Below are 22,311 nucleotides of genomic sequence, written 5' to 3' on the forward strand. Positions count from 1 at the left end.
CCCTCAGCAACAGGTCACGCTCGTCAGTTCTCAAATCGCTGGAGTTGAGCCCACCATCACGAGCCATTCTGTCGTTGTCAGGGTCCGTTGCGACGAGCGTCGAAGTTTGCGTCATAGAATGAAGTACCAGCTTATGGTCGCGCGTTTCTCGCGCTAGCCACCATACTCCCGCTTTCGCTCTCCTGTCGGCTCTGTTTCTGGCCGTGCATTGGCGTTTTGCGCATAAAAGCCGTAGCGCCGTCTGCGGACGCCGTTCTACTCACCGATGGTGCAACGTCACTAAGAGACCATGATGTCAGTACTCCTCGATCGGAGGGCGGGCGATTTGAACTGCGCTAGAGGTACGCGGACGCTTCAGAATGCATTTTCTCTTAAAATAAGTCTCTCCTTGGCACGAAACAAGCGTTTTGAGGTTTCTGGGATGGTATTTCAACAGTCCACGTTGACTTAACAGTAACCTTTAGTGTCCCTTTAAACGCTACCTTACGGGCATTACTGCTGTTTGTCCGCGTTACACAGAACATACAGGGAGAGATGTTTGCTTCAGGCGTTGTTGTGCACCATATTTCCTTACCTCTGAGAGGAGTTGAGCATAGTCATTGCCTCATATGGCACATCGCATTGTGGCAGAAGTATTAAACTTGGATTATGGCTCTGTACGTGCCTAAACCATAATCGAATTATTAGCCATGCCGTTGTGGCGGACTCCGGATTAATTTTGACACCGTGATGTTTTTTAACATGTCCCAAAATCTAAGTGCACGTGCATTTTCTATTTCACCCCTGTCAAAATGCGGCTGCCACGGTTGGGATCAAATCCACGGCCTCTAGCAATGCCATAGCCGCAAAGCTAAAGGGGCGCGAACAGGAGTGCTGATTTGACAGCCGACCGCTGCCGTATTGTCGCCTGGACTCTGCGGTGTGCTTTAATTAATGTGGCTCTACTTCTGCATGCCCAGCGTAGTTTGTCTGCTTGACATATTTGCAGTGTGTTTACTTTTCAAGAATAGCAGCAACGTACTGTACCGTACCTTCTACTTAAGCTTTTCCAGTTTCCCTGCAACTGCAGTCTTATGCTTGCTTGCTTGCCTTCTCATGTGACCTCCCCCCCCCCCAGCCCTTGTATGGGAACTGCCTCTTCTCTTCCCTCCTCCTTATAGTTCTGTGTCCCCTCTGGGCTTGCAATATAGTAGAAGTTTGGGTAATGCTTCTGAGGGGAGTGACGGATAATTACAGCTGTCAAGAGGCTAATGTGTCCACGGCCAGGGAGCTCCATAGGGCATTGTGCACATTCGACGCAGTGGGGTGAAAACGAGTTAATAGTGTCACCTTTCCTCTCTGACTCGCTCCTGTCAGGTATGCACATGCTGTGACCCCCCTCCCCCCCTCCTGACGCGGTGTGCCTGACAGCGCAGCAACAGCAGGGGAGCAGCAGTGGGAAAGTCGAAGGAAGAGGCAAAGAAAGCTTCGCTTTAAAAATAATTTCTTTGTGCTGCACGTAGCTGCGTCTGCAGCGTGTGGCCTCCGAGATTTGCGCTCAAGGCTGGTTTTCCTTCGGCCGTCCCAATCCCACGGATAGAGCGTAATTTCAGAGTTGGGCATTGCCGGCTCCTCCTTCGCAGCGCTCACAACCGAGGCGTCGGGGAGGCTTTCGGGCACTCTGGTACTATTGCCGCGACTTGGATGAGGCAAGAAAATTATATTTTTTGTGCTGTTTTATTATTTTTAATGGCACGAGCACCGAGTGGCACTCTAGTTTCTTGCCTTCCCGTTCACCTCACGAGACGACCGGGGACGACATTAAAAATAAATCGGAAAAATATAGTACAGTGCAAAATTCATGTATTTCATTATAAATGTGATGTCAGAGCATAAGTTTAGTTGCAAGTTAGGTTACTGAAGTGTCTGGAATAATGAGAAAACACTGATTACCACACATCAAAACAGAATCATAGACTTTTGAGACCCACCACGTGAGCACGACTTTGGGGAAATTTCTGGAAATCCAGAAGTAGAAACCAGAAGTATTATTTCACTAATGACGTCGCGCACAGAAAGGCGCCATTATATTTACCCGGCTACTTAATGGAGAACAGTTGCATGGCATAGACAATGTCCGCCGAGCAGTGCAGTTGTGACATCACTCCCTCCTCTCGCTTCTCTCCTGGTGCTCACCTGCCCACTCTCTGGCAACAGCTGCGAGCGTTCGTTGCATGCTCTGACGTCAACACCGGAGAGGGTGTTTAACATGCGCCGCTCGCTAGGGGGCTAGGCCCCGCCAGCGGGCACGTGCTGCGCTTCCTACTCACCCTCCGGCTCTCGCCCGCACATTGTGCCAGGGGAAAGACGTTCGCTCGCTTAGCCTAAAGAAGACCAACTCCGAGGTGAGAGTGCCACTGAGAAACACCTAAGCCAAAGATTAGGGCTGCCTACCTCCATTTTACTGATTTGGAAATGACGGCTGAAGGTGTAAGAGGGTCATTGTGCATCCTGGAGCCTATTTTCTCAAATACTTAATTTTTCTTTTTCTACAGACACATTCGCGACACTCAAGTTATATTTGCGACATTCAACTAGAAGTGAAATGTCTCTAAAACATCATTGTGTGCTGGAATGACATTATACTTCGATATTTGTGGGTCATATAGATACGTTTATATATCGTTTTGTGGACCACTTTCAAAGCTGGTTTACCAATGTAGCCAGTTTGAAAGCAGTTTCGCCAGCTGGTATCGGCGCTTGCTTTTGTCTGTGAATTTCGGCGGCACAATACGGCGTGAAGCAAGAAAGAGCACAACACGCCCACAGAAAGCTGCCTTTTAGCGATGAATTAAAAATAAGAATCCACGTTTAATGAGATAAATGTGGCTCGTTTTAGCCACTACGATAGGGAATTATTCCATCAGCGGGATTATCTCAATTCATGTTCTCGGCGGTTGTCTGTCACTTTAAATAGAACGTAAGTCACAGGTGGCTGTCGGGAGTCGGAATGTTTTAAAATCCTTCAGAGCTACCAGCCTTCATTGCACAGCATCCTATGGGGTGACAGCCGACGACCCCCAATGGCTTTAGCTTTCAAACGGGCTTATAACACAGAAAGCAGCCCTGCTTGGGTTCGTCCATACCTGATCAATATCTGTGCGCGATCAAAGAAGTCAATTTCGCCAGAAGGGCGAAGCATCGGATGGAACAGCAAATTAGCAGACCTCGGTACGAAGTAAGGATATCTATTTATCGGCCGCATCAACTTGTAAACATTCACTCGCTAACTAAATTAACAAGTATGGTAACAAGCAAGCATGAACACATCACACTCGATGACCGCGGACACTCCCTGTCGAAACGCTGGCGTGAGCAAGCGCTGCAGCAGCGGCGAGCGAAGTAACCTTCTTGCTGTCTATCACTTCAACGCAAACCCAGCGCCGAAAAACATCATGCACAAAGCTATGAGCCATCGACGCACCTAGACTCTGCCTCCAACGCAGATCGCTATCGAGCTAGGGACGCGCTACCATGCGCAGCCGCCACATGCGCAGTTGCAGCCGGAGTGGAACGCTGCCTCCCCCCGGCCTTCCTTCCCCTTGGTGCCTCGCAACGTTGGGTGCCTCACGCAAGAAGGAAGACGATGCGCTCTCCTCCCTTTCACACGCGCGGCGAAATTGAATCGCAATCATCGGCTCCCCTCACAAGCTTTCACTCGTACATACAGCGTAGGGCACGCGTCAAATCCGTTACCGCCTTTGGATTTTATATGGAACATCACGGCGATGGCGAGGCCGACGGCAGAAATGTGCCTTGAGTGTCCATATAATGGCTATCGCAATAATAATAGGGCGATGTTTCACGGGATGAAGACCACGGAATGCATCACCGACCACAATTAGCCGAATTTCCATTCAGGTATCTGAATGGAAATTGGAATGGAATTGGAATGGAATACCCCTATATATTTAAACATCAGGGTATCACATCTAGATAATCTAAGCTGCGAAAAAGCAAACACGAATAAAATAACGTCATAACACTGACAAAAAAGTGCATGCTTACAATGATCTGATTTCGAAAAACTAAAAGGTTGCTGTGTTTTCCTTCGTAAATTTGGAGGACGCTTAAGCTTCCCCTTGAAGAGCGAAACGCGATAGTATTCAAAGATCCCCGACTGCTTCGACGCTTCCCGGCTACTGTAGCCTATATAACCGTAATGTTTACCGGGGAAACGTTGGCGGCAGACGCTATGCATGAGGGCGAGCTTTCTGGCAGAAACGCAACCTCTTGCGTAGGCTGCGAATGCGCAGAGGTGAGTGCCATCTAGATGGTGATGCAAGAAACCGAACTCTGAGCGCTGCCCTATGAGTGGTAGAAATGCTGGAAAAGGGGTTTATGTTTGAGTTTCCGCATGACAAAATTATATCTTGTGATATATTCAAATTACAATCCTATGTTATCTTGTGTGTAGGTTGTGTGTCTGTCATACTTTATGATTTTCTGAGGCATTTTGCTTTAAGAAATTCAGTTAGGTCAGTAACATCATTGTGCTACGCGGAAGGCCTGCGTGGTTGGTTATGCGTGGTTTGGAATGATTTTTCGTTCAAAGACGGTCGATGCCGACGCCGGATTTTCTGCAACACGGGACCCTTAACGCACTCTCATTAATAAATGCATTGGGAAGATCTGGGCCTGCTCTTTCCCCTTGGCTGTGAAAATGCTCTGCAAAAAGCGAAAAAAAAAAAAAGAGCCAATACGCACGCTGAGATCTCGCGCTCTGCGTTCTTCCATGGCCTCCGCTGGCGCTGCATGCCTCGGCTAACAGTGCAATTTCAGGATAAACGGGTGCGCGCGACGCATTCTTGCTGGGAAGCGCAGCGAATGGGACGGCCGGAGAAAAACCAGCCGGCGCGTGACGATCTCGGAGGCCATGGTTAGTGTAGTCTACCGCGGGCAGCCGCCACAGGCTGCACCGATGAGCCCATTTGCCGCCGCTACACTCAACTTACAGCCGGGCCTTTTCCCTTGTGACTTTTTCTGCCTTGTAGCTTCCAGCTGCTAGTGGAGACGTAGAGAAAGCCGGGTATCAGTGTGAAAACTTCTCGTATAGTTCATGTATTGGGAAAGCTTTTGCTGCGCGAGGTTCGTGAGACTACGTCCCGGTGGTCTGGATTAATCTGGAGTCGCTCACTGCGGTGTGCCTCATAATCATATCATATGGTTTTGGAAAGTAAAACCCCCGGGTTAAAAAAAGAATTGCTTTTCAACGTGGATTTCTTTAAAAACAGTTGCCAGCTAGGAGTTCCTATTTTTTCATATATTTATGCGATTGGCAATATTTAGTTGAGACAGATAGTACATTTCTGGGAACGCATTTCAGGAGGCTTTGAAGAGCTCACCCTTTATTTTTTTACTGTGAATATAGGTATGGCTTTTTTACTTTGCTAGATATTGATCAAACACACAGAGCCAGGAGTTCTGAACGCGAGCGACGTGTTCGGCATACGTTTTGACAGAAAAGCCATGGGGATGGCTTCGCGGACAGCTGGTTTGCGAAGTCAGGCGGCTTGATGTAATGCTCCCTGCTGTTTTTTTTTTCGCCATGGAGTTGTAGGAGTTGCTCTGATCAGCAATTTTTATTGCGATAGCAATTATATGGACACTTCAGGCGCATTTCTGACGTCGGTGTATCCGTGAGGTTCCGCATAAAGTCCAACGGGCTTAAAATCGTCTCCGCGAGGGGGAGCTGGCGATCGTGACTTGTGCACGCAAGGGAGAAGAGCGGGAATGAACTGCGCGATTCTGCTCCGGGCATTTGCGGCCGCCCAGAGTAGAAAGCTCCCCCCTCTCCCTAAGCAATCTGCGAACGGTAAGAGTCCACCGTATGCTGTTTTAAAACAGTCGCGAATTCGCGACTTCGCATTGATGCGAGAGGCAGCGCGAAGGTAAATTCGCTCGCTGCTGCTGCTACGCTTCCTCACTCGAGCGTTTTGACAGCGAGGTTCCACTGTCACCGAGTCGGATGTGTTCATGTTTGCTTATGTGTGCGTGACATCATGGCTGGTGATTTATTTAGTATGCTTATGTTTCAGGATGTCTACCAACCGGGAAAACCGGGAATTCTCAGGGATTTTCAATAGTCTGCAAAAACTCGGGGAATTCGCACTTCTATCAGGGAAAGTTAGCCGTAATTTTATTGAAAGGGAAAGAAAGTCGCGGTAAAGCTGGCTTGAGTAGGAGGAGCTGCCAGTGTTTAGTCTACGACCGACTTTCCGGACGCCCGATAATTCGGATAGCTTCACAGAACCACCACGTACCCCATAGAGCCCATGTATATTAACGTCTCAAATTTCGAATGCAAGAACTCTTCGCCATCCGATTTCCCAGACTTTTTGCTTACATGGCAGGTCCGAAACGGCATTAATAAACTCACCACCGCTGCCGTTTTGATGACCTCGTCGCTCCTCGAACCGGCGCTCTCGCACGCAGATCCGCTAGCAGCCGTAGCCACCACCGCAGCAATGCTAGGCCTAGCTGCTTCTGCGTTCGCTATGAAGCTTCTTGCCGTTCTGTGCCGTGTCTTTCATTGAAAGAATTCTCCGCTGTCAGCAATGGCACCGACTTACCTTTGTGGTCCTCGCGATTGGCTTCGAAGCTTGGAAGCACGACGCGTTGCATAATGGCAGTTGCCGAAAGTCAGCTTCGCCTCACAACAGCAGTATTGCGCGGTGAAGCGTGCGAAAATTATTGCGGTGAAGCTCAACAAGCGTGGGAAGCGGCAATTGTCATGGGGCACAGTATGTATTCCTTAATTAAACACGCATGCTCCTGCTGCCTCCTGTCGCAGGATGAGCACCGATATGCCTAATAAGTGCACTGACAGGCCTTCAGAGCTTTTTCTGATGTGCTGCGGCAGTAAAAGACATGCAGTGTAACTATTTCTAGTGTGTGTGTAGGGCGGGGGGGGGGGGCATACCGCAGATGGTCAAACCTTTCGCTCTCTCACTCTCTCTCTCTGTATATATATATATATAATGTATGTATATATATATATATATATATATATATATATATATATATATTGCCAATTACTATTACAATAAGTGAAATAGCCTGGAAGTGCTTCTGTTATATGTATATTTAACCGTCAGGGACCTATTTATCAATCACACATGGTGAACTATGAGGGCCTGAAAAACGAGCTTCATTTGCATTTATCTCTTGCAACTATTTAACATCTCAAGATGATACAAAGGCAAAAGGCAATGAGTGCACCCACAGTAGTCTCGGATCGTGCCCAGTAGCAGCAGTACAGCGTACATAAAAAGGCACATTTGCTACAAAGAATTTATATAATTCAACAAAGAATTGTACTTGCTGTTTAAGTCTACAACATAAATGTATTGCTAGTTTAGGTACTAGTACTGTCGAGGTTATATGCAACGATGTGCAATCAACATAAATTACTTTTAATGTTCACACACACACAAAAAAACGGACTTGCCATCCCGGCCCTGCGACAGTAGCCGTCCAGCGAAGCTGTTAAAAACCACCACTACAACTGCTGAGGAGGGTGTGCAATGCTTTAGTGCTTTATGGCGCCCCCCTACCCTTCCCACACACTCAATTTCCACTAGATTTGATAGTTGTTGAGTTCACAGTTATTAAAGGGCAGTTGGATAAATTCTTTGTTCGAAAAACACATTCATAAAGCTCCGAATAGCTTAAATGCGTAATATACTAAAAACATCATAATTAGTTCTCTATCTTCGAAGTTTGCCTACATCTTGGTGATAACGCGCCCTTTATTTTTGCCAAACATAAACAAAATGTATTGTTTAGTTCATGGAGGACATCGCTGAAGCAAAGATGCATGAAAATAATGTTATGACGCATGAAAATAAGGAAAGAAAAATGACGGCTCATTATTATTTGCGCTTTTAACCGGACCAGGAACGTAAAGATTTTGTCACACATTGCAGTTATAATGGCCCCCCTCCACTTTCCACAAAATATGAACGTGTTGTAAACTACAGCTATGTCGAGACACTGGGAAGCTTAGTTTATAGCGGCCATATCACATGCTGTAATGCTTGAATAAGAAAATTTTACAAAGGCTGTATTTGATCCAACCACTTCGCACAGGAAGTTTCCATTGGGCACCACCAGTTTTCGCTAAATTTGGTCTTGGCGGCTTTTATAGTGCTGCCAGAGCAGTGGGCTCAATTGTTCCGCTCTCGTTAGATACGCTCAAACACGCTGGAGTGCTTGCATACGTAATTTATTACAAAAGCCGTCTATTTAAAACTTCACCTCCACACCACCAATTAATTTGTCCTTACAGTAACCAAACCTAACGAAGCTGCCTTCTTTAGTTCAGTGAGAACACCAGCCGAAATTAATGTCACGCATGACAAAGTAAGAACAAAAAAATGAGGGTGCAATGATTATTCATAACCCTTCTCAGTAACCCAGAAATATTAAAGCTCTGCGACACATTCCACTTGAAATTCTGCCTATTCCTTCAAAGTATAAACTATCTTAAACTATCTTGGGACAGTAGCAGTAGCGTGATAATTTCGAACACTTGTTCACAATTTTTTGATGAAGTATTTGATCAACACGCAATTACCTACGCACATTAACTTGGCGTTTTGTTCCCATTATGTTCGCTCAATTTTATCTCAGTTATTGTAATTATGCAAACGCAGCCTAGTCTTACACCATTCATAAAACACACTAATAAGGCTATGGACCACTTGCATAACTATTCTACGTGAAAATGCACATTTAACCCACCCATTTGGAGCATTGCCTACACCTTATCCATACCATGCCCCTAATTTCCCCTAGAAATAAACAAGATGCCTTGTTTAGCTCATAGAGAACACCGGAGAAACAAACTACGACTGTCGTAGTATCCCCTTCAGTCACAGCATGACATTTGCGAGCGCAACCTTTTTTTGTCATTACTGTGTAGTGTTTACAAGGAATAGACAGTGAACATTAGGCTTTGAGTAAATTGCACATTCTGCTTTCTTAAGGTACACCCATTCCACTTCTCAGTGAAATGTATCGCTTCAAGCGACCGCTTTCACGAAGGCATTGCCCTCTTTGACGTCCCTTCAAAGAGGGTAATGCCTTTGTGAAAGCGAAGTTGGGGGTTTTGGTAGTACAATCACAAAAGATTATTTCTGCCTTGTTGTAATGTCTGTTCTCAATAATTAACCTTTGCAAGTAATTTGAGTGGGTGATTCAATATATTTATTGAAGAAACGTAGCACGACTGACTGTACAATTAATGAATATTAGTTACTATTAGTTAAACTTCAGAGGCATTCTCCCACCTTGACTTGCCTTCTATATGTGGAGTCTCCAGCACCTTGGGATAAAATTGATAGAAATAGCTCATCTTCGAAAATATTTGCTTCTGTGTACATCTCCTTTTTATTCGTATTTGAGAATGTCTATGAGTTGCACGCATTTTTTCCAATCTTTTCTTTTCACTGTGCATACTACTAACTCCTCCCTTCTGTTTTCTTTTTGAATAAAATACTAGCCCTTACTATTCAAGATGGATTAAGTCTTTTTAAAATATTTTTAGCATGCTTACTAGAGAGTGACACCATCGGATGACAAAGTACCAGCCCGTCTCTTGACATAAAACAAAGTTCTGTGTCGCTCAGGGAATTTGGCGAAGGCACTCAGGGAAAACCTGGAAAACTCAGGGAATTTGGAAATGTCAACTTAATAGGCACCCTGTGTTTACAAGTTGATACTGCAGGTAAAAAACTACTATCCTTACTTCGTATAGCTGTCCACTAACTTGATATCGCAATGCATGCTTCGCGTTTTGGGTGAAAATTACATTTTTTTCTCATTCTTTCTTTTTACTGTGCAATAACTGCAGTGATAACGCATGTTCTATAGTGGTTTCCCTACATGCTTTGCAAAAACGGAGATGAGATTACATTGGAGAATTGCTATAGTACATTATATGCAATTTGTTCATTAGATCGCCATAAATATTCGCTTCTAGGTTTGAGGTCGTGCTTATCACTGCAACATTATGTAAGAGGAACCGTGTTCGCTTTAAATAGCAATATCTTATAGCAACAAAAAAAAAAAGGTAGCGCATAGGCGGAAGGTTTTCATGATTTTGGTGGGGGCGGGGTACTTTATGGGGTACTTAGGTTTATGTACTAGAACTTGCCTTGGAATTGTTAGCTACAGTGCCACCACTCGCAAGCCTTGGTGGCAGATGTAGAACAGCCTTTCTGCCGCAGGCATCACGTGTACGTGAGCTTTTTTGGGTGAAGGCAACTGGTCAATAAACCCACACACGCTACTTTGCTCAATGAAAGTGGACGGGAAAACGGTGTTGCGGTAGCTCAATCTGTTAGAGCATTGCACACGTAATGTGAAAAGTGGGTTCGTATCCCTGCTGCGGCAAGATTTTTAAGCAACTTCCATTTCCAATAATTTATAATTTCGAAAACAGGAAACAGACACCGACCAAGGTGAATTTTATTTTTCTTAACTGACATTTTGGCCTTCACACCCGAGCCTTGTTCACAATAATGTCAAGCTATTTATTTAATTCAGTTAACAGTAACGTTAACAGTAACTTCTCATATGCTGTCCTTGGTGTCTTTATTGACTTCTTATAATATATATATATATATATATATATAGTAACCATTGCACTATTGAAGATACTTTGTGTGACTAAAGAATTGTTCATCGAAATTACCGCCTTATTCGAGTATTTGCAGGACCTCATAGTAGCAAACAGGTGAATATCACAGCCTCATAGTCCGAGTCCTCTCGCACCACCAAGCACCTGGCGCCTCAGTGGTGTAATCTTCCTTCGTGTTGTTGTGCTTCACTATCACTAATACTGCTTTGCCTTTCTAGGGAAATTGCAGGCTCTTTTTTTATGATTTTTTTAATGCGAGTCCGAGTATAAGCGCTGATGCGCATGATTGCTATTGAGTCTAATTTTGAATGAATTCGGCTTGGGCTCATTTCGGTTACTGAGTGAATTATATATATTTATGACCTCTGCATGTAAGTGGCGATGTTTCCATTCCTGATAAACTTGTAAATTATTGGAATAGTTCCTTTTTTCACGAGTCTTTAGGATTGCTTACTGGAAAGAAAAGGAATAGTGAGACACATATCATTCATGCGTATTTACACTCCATCAATAAAAGACTGCCGAAACGGTCACTGAAGTCTGCAGGCGTTTCTCTTGGTCAAAAAAACATGCCAAGCAATTTGAAGCGAGGTGAACGTACGGCACCATATTCATTCTTGGGCATAGGCTATTCATATCAGAATTAATTAGTTGGCTTCCTCCTTATTTTTTAAAAATATAATAAACTTTGTCCTGTGTATATAAATAAATATATAGTATCTGGGCATGGTGTTAACAGTGGAAATAAAAAAAATAGTGAAGTTAGTAATTACAGGTGAAGTAGCCGCCGCTGGTTGTTTTAATGGGCTTGTCCACCTGTTATCAGTATTTGAAGAAATAAAACAAAAGTATGAATTAATAGCTGTGCACTTCCGCGCCAACAATCATGCAGTAAGCTTTTAGCCACGATAAAAGTTAAGTGAGAGGGTAGAGGCAAGCACCTCAACGGAAACCTCAAATGTGGGGGACAGAACTCTGGTACTGACACTTTAGGGGGGGGGGGGGGTCACAAGCTTCGGCATCGCCGGGGTGCTTGGGCCCCAGAGCACCTTACCATGAGGTTGAGGATAAGCAAATGACTGCGTAGCGAGCGATGGAACGAAAATTTATTGGCGTAATGTAACGCAGGCGCAAGGAGGGCAGTCGTGTAGATTAGATAGCTACGCAGGGGAGCCAATACTCTAGTTGACACGAAAAGGAAGAAATGGAGTTGGGCAAGCCATCTAGTATGCAGAGCAGATGATTGGCTGTCTGTGAAAGTTACAGAATGGGTGCCAAGGGAGGGGAAGTGCAGTTGAGGATGGCAAATACGAGGGTCGTCCAACTCAATGCGGGACTTTTTTTCTTTCCAGGTGTAAATGGGCGCCTAGGCTGGAGGTTTTGTATGCACTAGAAACTGGCACCTGTGTCCTGTCACTGGTAGACGGCGCTCATTTCCCGCACTTCTGGATAGACAGTTATTCAAGATTACGGACAACAGTGTGAACTTCTACGTGGAACAGCGTGTTGTGATGAAGTTTTTAGTGAACGAGGGCATAAAACTTACTGAAATTTAAAGAAGGATTCAGGCACAGTACGGTGATTAAACTGTCGCAGTAAGACATGTGAATGGTGTAAGCACTTCAAAGATGGCTGTATCTCTGTTGCTGACGATCCCGGTCATGGTGGATCACAGCCCACGGTAGTCATTCCTGAGAACATTCAGCGCGTGGAGCAGCTGATCGTGGACAATCGTCTCATAAACTGTTGTGAAATTGCAAGGGTGTGTAATATGTCGTTAGGGACAGTGAACACGATAATTCATGATCATTTGTTGTTATGAGAAGGGAGTGCACGCTAGGTTCCAAAGCAGCTGTCTGTTTTTGACAGACACCGAAGAGTTGAAGTCTGTAGAGAACTGAAGGCACGCTATGAAAGGGAAGGCCAGGATTTTCTGAATCGCATCATGACATGTGGAAAGACATGAGTTCACCATTTCACCCCAGAATCCAAAAGGGCATTGATGCAGTGGAAGCATACGGAATCGCCACCTACCAAGAAATTTCGAATAGTTGCGTCTGCTGCTAAAGTGATGGGAAGTGTATTCTAGGATAAACGGAATTATTCACGTTGATCTTTTGCCCTATGGTGTCGCTATCAAGAGAGAGCATTACTGTCATGTTCTGCGTGATGTGCACAAGAGTTTACGGAAGGAACGTCCAGGTTTGATCACAAAGGATGTGGTCTTTTTGCAAGACAATGCCAACCGGCAGCATACCGCTCAACGCACATTCCAAACAATCCAGGAACTTGGCTGGGAGATATTACCACAGCCCTCCTATAGTATTGACTTAGCACCAAGTGATTTCCACCTGTTTGGGCCCCTGAAGGAATTCTTTGGAGGAAAACATTTCAACATAAAGTGAAGAATGGTGTCCTACATTGGTTCCGTCGTAATAATAAATCCTTCTATGCCGAAGCATTCCAGCCATTAGTTAAATGCTGGAATAAGTATATAACTGTAGCTGGAGGTTATGTGGAAAAATAAGTCTACTTTCCACACTTCGAAATTTGTTCTATTTGTTTTTTGTTAAAAAGTCCCGGATTGACTTGAACGACCCTCGTAAGTTAGGTGGTGCGATAAAATTTGGAACTTCGCAAGCATAGGATAGGGTGAGCTGGCTTAAGACAGGTAGGTAATTGTAGATTAGCGAGAGAGGATTTCTCCCAACAGTCGACATAAACAGAGTGCTGTTGGTGATGGTGATGTTATAATGTTCTTGGCATGTTTGTCAAAGTGTGTTCGTCAAAGTGTGTCCGCATAAAGTCCAACGGGCTTAAAATCGTCTCCGCGAGGGGGAGCTGGCGATCGTGACTTGTGCACGCAAGGGAGAAGAGCGGGAATGAACTGCGCGATTCTGCTCCGGGCATTTGCGGCCGCCCAGAGTAGAAAGCTCCCCCCTCTCCCTAAGCAATCTGCGAACGGTAAGAGTCCACCGTATGCTGTTTTAAAACAGTCGCGAATTCGCGACTTCGCATTGATGCGAGAGGCAGCGCGAAGGTAAATTCGCTCGCTGCTGCTGCTACGCTTCCTCACTCGAGCGTTTTGACAGCGAGGTTCCACTGTCACCGAGTCGGATGTGTTCATGTTTGCTTATGTGTGCGTGACATCATGGCTGGTGATTTATTTAGTATGCTTATGTTTCAGGATGTCTACCAACCGGGAAAACCGGGAATTCTCAGGGATTTTCAATAGTCTGCAAAAACTCGGGGAATTCGCACTTCTATCAGGGAAAGTTAGCCGTAATTTTATTGAAAGGGAAAGAAAGTCGCGGTAAAGCTGGCTTGAGTAGGAGGAGCTGCCAGTGTTTAGTCTACGACCGACTTTCCGGACGCCCGATAATTCGGATAGCTTCACAGAACCACCACGTACCCCATAGAGCCCATGTATATTAACGTCTCAAATTTCGAATGCAAGAACTCTTCGCCATCCGATTTCCCAGACTTTTTGCTTACATGGCAGGTCCGAAACGGCATTAATAAACTCACCACCGCTGCCGTTTTGATGACCTCGTCGCTCCTCGAACCGGCGCTCTCGCACGCAGATCCGCTAGCAGCCGTAGCCACCACCGCAGCAATGCTAGGCCTAGCTGCTTCTGCGTTCGCTATGAAGCTTCTTGCCGTTCTGTGCCGTGTCTTTCATTGAAAGAATTCTCCGCTGTCAGCAATGGCACCGACTTACCTTTGTGGTCCTCGCGATTGGCTTCGAAGCTTGGAAGCACGACGCGTTGCATAATGGCAGTTGCCGAAAGTCAGCTTCGCCTCACAACAGCAGTATTGCGCGGTGAAGCGTGCGAAAATTATTGCGGTGAAGCTCAACAAGCGTGGGAAGCGGCAATTGTCATGGGGCACAGTATGTATTCCTTAATTAAACACGCATGCTCCTGCTGCCTCCTGTCGCAGGATGAGCACCGATATGCCTAATAAGTGCACTGACAGGCCTTCAGAGCTTTTTCTGATGTGCTGCGGCAGTAAAAGACATGCAGTGTAACTATTTCTAGTGTGTGTGTAGGGCGGGGGGGGGGGCATACCGCAGATGGTCAAACCTTTCGCTCTCTCACTCTCTCTCTCTGTATATATATATATATAATGTATGTATATATATATATATATATATATATATATATATTGCCAATTACTATTACAATAAGTGAAATAGCCTGGAAGTGCTTCTGTTATATGTATATTTAACCGTCAGGGACCTATTTATCAATCACACATGGTGAACTATGAGGGCCTGAAAAACGAGCTTCATTTGCATTTATCTCTTGCAACTATTTAACATCTCAAGATGATACAAAGGCAAAAGGCAATGAGTGCACCCACAGTAGTCTCGGATCGTGCCCAGTAGCAGCAGTACAGCGTACATAAAAAGGCACATTTGCTACAAAGAATTTATATAATTCAACAAAGAATTGTACTTGCTGTTTAAGTCTACAACATAAATGTATTGCTAGTTTAGGTACTAGTACTGTCGAGGTTATATGCAACGATGTGCAATCAACATAAATTACTTTTAATGTTCACACACACACAAAAAAACGGACTTGCCATCCCGGCCCTGCGACAGTAGCCGTCCAGCGAAGCTGTTAAAAACCACCACTACAACTGCTGAGGAGGGTGTGCAATGCTTTAGTGCTTTATGGCGCCCCCCTACCCTTCCCACACACTCAATTTCCACTAGATTTGATAGTTGTTGAGTTCACAGTTATTAAAGGGCAGTTGGATAAATTCTTTGTTCGAAAAACACATTCATAAAGCTCCGAATAGCTTAAATGCGTAATATACTAAAAACATCATAATTAGTTCTCTATCTTCGAAGTTTGCCTACATCTTGGTGATAACGCGCCCTTTATTTTTGCCAAACATAAACAAAATGTATTGTTTAGTTCATGGAGGACATCGCTGAAGCAAAGATGCATGAAAATAATGTTATGACGCATGAAAATAAGGAAAGAAAAATGACGGCTCATTATTATTTGCGCTTTTAACCGGACCAGGAACGTAAAGATTTTGTCACACATTGCAGTTATAATGGCCCCCCTCCACTTTCCACAAAATATGAACGTGTTGTAAACTACAGCTATGTCGAGACACTGGGAAGCTTAGTTTATAGCGGCCATATCACATGCTGTAATGCTTGAATAAGAAAATTTTACAAAGGCTGTATTTGATCCAACCACTTCGCACAGGAAGTTTCCATTGGGCACCACCAGTTTTCGCTAAATTTGGTCTTGGCGGCTTTTATAGTGCTGCCAGAGCAGTGGGCTCAATTGTTCCGCTCTCGTTAGATACGCTCAAACACGCTGGAGTGCTTGCATACGTAATTTATTACAAAAGCCGTCTATTTAAAACTTCACCTCCACACCACCAATTAATTTGTCCTTACAGTAACCAAACCTAACGAAGCTGCCTTCTTTAGTTCAGTGAGAACACCAGCCGAAATTAATGTCACGCATGACAAAGTAAGAACAAAAAAATGAGGGTGCAATGATTATTCATAACCCTTCTCAGTAACCCAGAAATATTAAAGCTCTGCGACACATTCCACTTGAAATTCTGCCTATTCCTTCAAAGTATAAACTATCTTAAACTATCTTGGGACAGTAGCAGTAGCGTGATAATTTCGAACACTTGTTCACAATTTTTTGATGAAGTATTTGATCAACACGCAATTACCTACGCACATTAACTTGGCGTTTTGTTCCCATTATGTTCGCTCAATTTTATCTCAGTTATTGTAATTATGCAAACGCAGCCTAGTCTTACACCATTCATAAAACACACTAATAAGGCTATGGACCACTTGCATAACTATTCTACGTGAAAATGCACATTTAACCCACCCATTTGGAGCATTGCCTACACCTTATCCATACCATGCCCCTAATTTCCCCTAGAAATAAACAAGATGCCTTGTTTAGCTCATAGAGAACACCGGAGAAACAAACTACGACTGTCGTAGTATCCCCTTCAGTCACAGCATGACATTTGCGAGCGCAACCTTTTTTTGTCATTACTGTGTAGTGTTTACAAGGAATAGACAGTGAACATTAGGCTTTGAGTAAATTGCACATTCTGCTTTCTTAAGGTACACCCATTCCACTTCTCAGTGAAATGTATCGCTTCAAGCGACCGCTTTCACGAAGGCATTGCCCTCTTTGACGTCCCTTCAAAGAGGGTAATGCCTTTGTGAAAGCGAAGTTGGGGGTTTTGGTAGTACAATCACAAAAGATTATTTCTGCCTTGTTGTAATGTCTGTTCTCAATAATTAACCTTTGCAAGTAATTTGAGTGGGTGATTCAATATATTTATTGAAGAAACGTAGCACGACTGACTGTACAATTAATGAATATTAGTTACTATTAGTTAAACTTCAGAGGCATTCTCCCACCTTGACTTGCCTTCTATATGTGGAGTCTCCAGCACCTTGGGATAAAATTGATAGAAATAGCTCATCTTCGAAAATATTTGCTTCTGTGTACATCTCCTTTTTATTCGTATTTGAGAATGTCTATGAGTTGCACGCATTTTTTCCAATCTTTTCTTTTCACTGTGCATACTACTAACTCCTCCCTTCTGTTTTCTTTTTGAATAAAATACTAGCCCTTACTATTCAAGATGGATTAAGTCTTTTTAAAATATTTTTAGCATGCTTACTAGAGAGTGACACCATCGGATGACAAAGTACCAGCCCGTCTCTTGACATAAAACAAAGTTCTGTGTCGCTCAGGGAATTTGGCGAAGGCACTCAGGGAAAACCTGGAAAACTCAGGGAATTTGGAAATGTCAACTTAATAGGCACCCTGTGTTTACAAGTTGATACTGCAGGTAAAAAACTACTATCCTTACTTCGTATAGCTGTCCACTAACTTGATATCGCAATGCATGCTTCGCGTTTTGGGTGAAAATTACATTTTTTTCTCATTCTTTCTTTTTACTGTGCAATAACTGCAGTGATAACGCATGTTCTATAGTGGTTTCCCTACATGCTTTGCAAAAACGGAGATGAGATTACATTGGAGAATTGCTATAGTACATTATATGCAATTTGTTCATTAGATCGCCATAAATATTCGCTTCTAGGTTTGAGGTCGTGCTTATCACTGCAACATTATGTAAGAGGAACCGTGTTCGCTTTAAATAGCAATATCTTATAGCAACAAAAAAAAAAAGGTAGCGCATAGGCGGAAGGTTTTCATGATTTTGGTGGGGGCGGGGTACTTTATGGGGTACTTAGGTTTATGTACTAGAACTTGCCTTGGAATTGTTAGCTACAGTGCCACCACTCGCAAGCCTTGGTGGCAGATGTAGAACAGCCTTTCTGCCGCAGGCATCACGTGTACGTGAGCTTTTTTGGGTGAAGGCAACTGGTCAATAAACCCACACACGCTACTTTGCTCAATGAAAGTGGACGGGAAAACGGTGTTGCGGTAGCTCAATCTGTTAGAGCATTGCACACGTAATGTGAAAAGTGGGTTCGTATCCCTGCTGCGGCAAGATTTTTAAGCAACTTCCATTTCCAATAATTTATAATTTCGAAAACAGGAAACAGACACCGACCAAGGTGAATTTTATTTTTCTTAACTGACATTTTGGCCTTCACACCCGAGCCTTGTTCACAATAATGTCAAGCTATTTATTTAATTCAGTTAACAGTAACGTTAACAGTAACTTCTCATATGCTGTCCTTGGTGTCTTTATTGACTTCTTATAATATATATATATATATATATATATAGTAACCATTGCACTATTGAAGATACTTTGTGTGACTAAAGAATTGTTCATCGAAATTACCGCCTTATTCGAGTATTTGCAGGACCTCATAGTAGCAAACAGGTGAATATCACAGCCTCATAGTCCGAGTCCTCTCGCACCACCAAGCACCTGGCGCCTCAGTGGTGTAATCTTCCTTCGTGTTGTTGTGCTTCACTATCACTAATACTGCTTTGCCTTTCTAGGGAAATTGCAGGCTCTTTTTTTATGATTTTTTTAATGCGAGTCCGAGTATAAGCGCTGATGCGCATGATTGCTATTGAGTCTAATTTTGAATGAATTCGGCTTGGGCTCATTTCGGTTACTGAGTGAATTATATATATTTATGACCTCTGCATGTAAGTGGCGATGTTTCCATTCCTGATAAACTTGTAAATTATTGGAATAGTTCCTTTTTTCACGAGTCTTTAGGATTGCTTACTGGAAAGAAAAGGAATAGTGAGACACATATCATTCATGCGTATTTACACTCCATCAATAAAAGACTGCCGAAACGGTCACTGAAGTCTGCAGGCGTTTCTCTTGGTCAAAAAAACATGCCAAGCAATTTGAAGCGAGGTGAACGTACGGCACCATATTCATTCTTGGGCATAGGCTATTCATATCAGAATTAATTAGTTGGCTTCCTCCTTATTTTTTAAAAATATAATAAACTTTGTCCTGTGTATATAAATAAATATATAGTATCTGGGCATGGTGTTAACAGTGGAAATAAAAAAAATAGTGAAGTTAGTAATTACAGGTGAAGTAGCCGCCGCTGGTTGTTTTAATGGGCTTGTCCACCTGTTATCAGTATTTGAAGAAATAAAACAAAAGTATGAATTAATAGCTGTGCACTTCCGCGCCAACAATCATGCAGTAAGCTTTTAGCCACGATAAAAGTTAAGTGAGAGGGTAGAGGCAAGCACCTCAACGGAAACCTCAAATGTGGGGGACAGAACTCTGGTACTGACACTTTAGGGGGGGGGGGGGGTCACAAGCTTCGGCATCGCCGGGGTGCTTGGGCCCCAGAGCACCTTACCATGAGGTTGAGGATAAGCAAATGACTGCGTAGCGAGCGATGGAACGAAAATTTATTGGCGTAATGTAACGCAGGCGCAAGGAGGGCAGTCGTGTAGATTAGATAGCTACGCAGGGGAGCCAATACTCTAGTTGACACGAAAAGGAAGAAATGGAGTTGGGCAAGCCATCTAGTATGCAGAGCAGATGATTGGCTGTCTGTGAAAGTTACAGAATGGGTGCCAAGGGAGGGGAAGTGCAGTTGAGGATGGCAAATACGAGGGTCGTCCAACTCAATGCTGGACTTTTTTTCTTTCCAGGTGTAAATGGGCGCCTAGGCTGGAGGTTTTGTATGCACTAGAAACTGGCACCTGTGTCCTGTCACTGGTAGACGGCGCTCATTTCCCGCACTTCTGGATAGACAGTTATTCAAGATTACGGACAACAGTGTGAACTTCTACGTGGAACAGCGTGTTGTGATGAAGTTTTTAGTGAACGAGGGCATAAAACTTACTGAAATTTAAAGAAGGATTCAGGCACAGTACGGTGATTAAACTGTCGCAGTAAGACATGTGAATGGTGTAAGCACTTCAAAGATGGCTGTATCTCTGTTGCTGACGATCCCGGTCATGGTGGATCACAGCCCACGGTAGTCATTCCTGAGAACATTCAGCGCGTGGAGCAGCTGATCGTGGACAATCGTCTCATAAACTGTTGTGAAATTGCAAGGGTGTGTAATATGTCGTTAGGGACAGTGAACACGATAATTCATGATCATTTGTTGTTATGAGAAGGGAGTGCACGCTAGGTTCCAAAGCAGCTGTCTGTTTTTGACAGACACCGAAGAGTTGAAGTCTGTAGAGAACTGAAGGCACGCTATGAAAGGGAAGGCCAGGATTTTCTGAATCGCATCATGACATGTGGAAAGACATGAGTTCACCATTTCACCCCAGAATCCAAAAGGGCATTGATGCAGTGGAAGCATACGGAATCGCCACCTACCAAGAAATTTCGAATAGTTGCGTCTGCTGCTAAAGTGATGGGAAGTGTATTCTAGGATAAACGGAATTATTCACGTTGATCTTTTGCCCTATGGTGTCGCTATCAAGAGAGAGCATTACTGTCATGTTCTGCGTGATGTGCACAAGAGTTTACGGAAGGAACGTCCAGGTTTGATCACAAAGGATGTGGTCTTTTTGCAAGACAATGCCAACCGGCAGCATACCGCTCAACGCACATTCCAAACAATCCAGGAACTTGGCTGGGAGATATTACCACAGCCCTCCTATAGTATTGACTTAGCACCAAGTGATTTCCACCTGTTTGGGCCCCTGAAGGAATTCTTTGGAGGAAAACATTTCAACATAAAGTGAAGAATGGTGTCCTACATTGGTTCCGTCGTAATAATAAATCCTTCTATGCCGAAGCATTCCAGCCATTAGTTAAATGCTGGAATAAGTATATAACTGTAGCTGGAGGTTATGTGGAAAAATAAGTCTACTTTCCACACTTCGAAATTTGTTCTATTTGTTTTTTGTTAAAAAGTCCCGGATTGACTTGAACGACCCTCGTAAGTTAGGTGGTGCGATAAAATTTGGAACTTCGCAAGCATAGGATAGGGTGAGCTGGCTTAAGACAGGTAGGTAATTGTAGATTAGCGAGAGAGGATTTCTCCCAACAGTCGACATAAACAGAGTGCTGTTGGTGATGGTGATGTTATAATGTTCTTGGCATGTTTGTCAAAGTGTGTTCGTCCTGTGCATCAAATTGACTGCCGATTTCCTGAAAAGTATGGGCCAACTAGCTCAGCTCACAACCATAGTACATATTTCCAAATTTCGGCTACAAGATTGGTGAGTGTAGCAGCTTGGCGAACTATGCGCAAGCGAAACTGCCTATATGCTTTCTCGTACGTTTCCTGCACAGATGAAAATCATCAGTGTGTGTTCTAATTACCGGTTGTGATTTGCAGGTCGTGAAGTGTACGACACTGCCAGCAGACGCAAACAAGACTGCAAGGATTAGACTGGCAAAAAAAGAATGTCCCTGTTGCCTGTTGTTTTCAGTGTGAAATAGTGTGACAATAAATCTTGCCGCGTGTGCTATTGCGGCTCTTTGACAGTTTCGTAGAGTTGAATCCGGTTATGACCACTGCGGTGGCTTTGTGGCTATGGTGTTGCCCTGCTATGCACCAGGTGGCGGGATCGAATCCCGGCCGTGGCGGCCGCATTTCGATGAGATCAAGAAGCGAAAACGCCTGTGTCCTGTTCATTGAGGACACATTGAAGGTACCGTGCACTCAGAATTGAACATAAGTCACTAATACAGCGTGCCTTATAATTCAATCTTAATTTTGGCACGTAAAAGACGAGAATTCAATTGAATGCTGTTTTAAGAAGCATAATGTACGGATAATAGCTTGATCTAGAAAGTATTTCGATATCCCAAACTCTCATCTGACACACTTGACAAACTTTTGTGTTGCATTCATTACTTATGAATTTGTTGTATCTTCAGTGGAGAAAAGCAAGGGAGCCCGTGTATTACAAAGAAACTTTCGTGTGGTAGGCAGTAACTTTGGTCGCGCTTTTAAGTGTTTCTCAGCGTTGCTAGGAATGCCGTACCAAGCTGAAAATGCTACGCAAAAGCATTAAGATGTCTCGCGTGAGGAACATAAGCACGTGTTAGCAGTCAAGCAATGCATGTTTGCAATGCAGCCATAAGTGGACGTCGCTTCGATACGCTTCCGAGCATTCTGGCACGAATTTTGGAAAAGAAAAAATAAAGGATAGAAAATAACTTCTTGGGCC

General features: G+C 43.9%; 1 protein-coding gene across 12 annotated transcripts in view; it reads left to right on the forward strand.

The window, feature by feature from the left end:
* The window catches only part of LOC142563987 (uncharacterized), a 128,325-nt gene extending 106,703 nt beyond the window's left edge, over positions 1-21,622 (forward strand). For all 12 annotated transcript variants that reach the window (XM_075674757.1, XM_075674756.1, XM_075674752.1 and 9 more), the window contains one exon: positions 21,474-21,622. In XM_075674757.1, the coding sequence (XP_075530872.1) occupies positions 21,474-21,572 (99 nt within the window). In that variant the 3' untranslated portion in view covers positions 21,573-21,622. The remainder of the gene's footprint in view (positions 1-21,473) is intronic.
* Positions 21,623-22,311: the final 689 nt, after the last annotated feature.

Source organism: Dermacentor variabilis, chromosome 11 (genome assembly GCF_050947875.1).
Source record: "Dermacentor variabilis isolate Ectoservices chromosome 11, ASM5094787v1, whole genome shotgun sequence".
NCBI lineage: Eukaryota > Metazoa > Arthropoda > Arachnida > Ixodida > Ixodidae > Dermacentor > Dermacentor variabilis.